The 1,102-nt window shown below is 37.8% G+C and overlaps 1 protein-coding gene across 2 annotated transcripts in view; it reads left to right on the forward strand.

Annotated features, from left to right (window-relative positions):
- Window positions 1-566: 566 nt before the first annotated feature.
- Window positions 567-1,102, forward strand: part of eml3 (EMAP like 3) — a gene marked incomplete in the record, with an annotated part of 43,050 nt that continues 42,514 nt past the window's right edge. For both annotated transcript variants that reach the window (XM_014027205.1, XM_014027207.1), the window contains 1 exon segment: window positions 567-678. In XM_014027205.1, the coding sequence (XP_013882659.1) occupies window positions 654-678 (25 nt within the window).

Below are 1,102 nucleotides of genomic sequence, written 5' to 3' on the forward strand. Positions count from 1 at the left end.
TGAATAAATACATTTTAAAAAATCATTTGTAGATGTTCATTTATTATTTTATGCGTTTTATTTAAACCTGTTCCGTAGGTCGTGAGATATTTTGCTAACAGAGAAAAACCAGTCTGGACTGGTTGTAGTACCGAGCAGCGCCGCTGGGAGGCGGAAGACACGAACTGATCAAAACATTCACAATCTCAGCAAACATGCCGCTGAGCTTAAGTCTGAAAACTTTCATTATGAAGCTTTTTCTGCACATCACACCCAGAGACGTCATTAGACTCAGTGACCGAAAGCATAAATGTTAAACATGTTAAAGAATTCATGTCAATTTAACAAAACAAACATCGACAGTTGTTGTAACTTTCGATTAGTTTTCTTTTCTTTTCTTTTCAACTTTAGTTCGTTCTAGTGCCCGACTTAGTTAAACTTATTACGATAGTTTAAAGTTTTAACTCTACTGTTTCGTTTTTGTTGTGTGTTTACTAAAAACAAAATAAAAATGGCGCTTTATTTACAGAAAATTGGCCCGTTTCGTTTCCGGTAGTTGTGGTGGATTGACACGGTTCTTGTGACACTCCTCCTCTCAGCATGGAAAACACACCTTAGTCCAGGCTCTTCTGCAGAAAAACAACTTTTAATCCTCCACGACTAAAGAACGGATTATGGATTCCTCTACAAACAGTTTGGGTGAGTTAAAATAATTAAAATGAGCGAATCTTTATGTCTGCAGGTAATTACTGTGTTTAAACCCATTGCTGTGGAGGGACTTACCAGCCTGTGAAGAACTCATATAATAAAACCTTTTCTTTTAGTTTCGGTTCGTGGAGCTGAAACACAGAACATAACCGTCACCGTGATATAAAAGAATTATAGTTTCAGCTTCATTCGGCAGTAGTGTTTGATACAAAGCAGCTTTGTAAAGAGGATAAAAGTAGAGTTTTTTTAACCGGAGCTGCCGCATTCCTCTGATTTCAAAGTGACTGAGACAAACGTGGAGTTCATGTTCTGCTGAAACACGGAGTTTTGAACAACTTGTGTCACTGTTTTTTGTTTGCACGAAAACTGTGTGTGTGTGTGTGTGTGTGTGTGTGTGTGTGTGTGTGTGTGTGTG

The sequence above is a fragment of the Austrofundulus limnaeus genome, unplaced genomic scaffold (genome assembly GCF_001266775.1).
Source record: "Austrofundulus limnaeus strain Quisiro unplaced genomic scaffold, Austrofundulus_limnaeus-1.0 Scaffold623, whole genome shotgun sequence".
Lineage (NCBI taxonomy): Eukaryota > Metazoa > Chordata > Actinopteri > Cyprinodontiformes > Rivulidae > Austrofundulus > Austrofundulus limnaeus.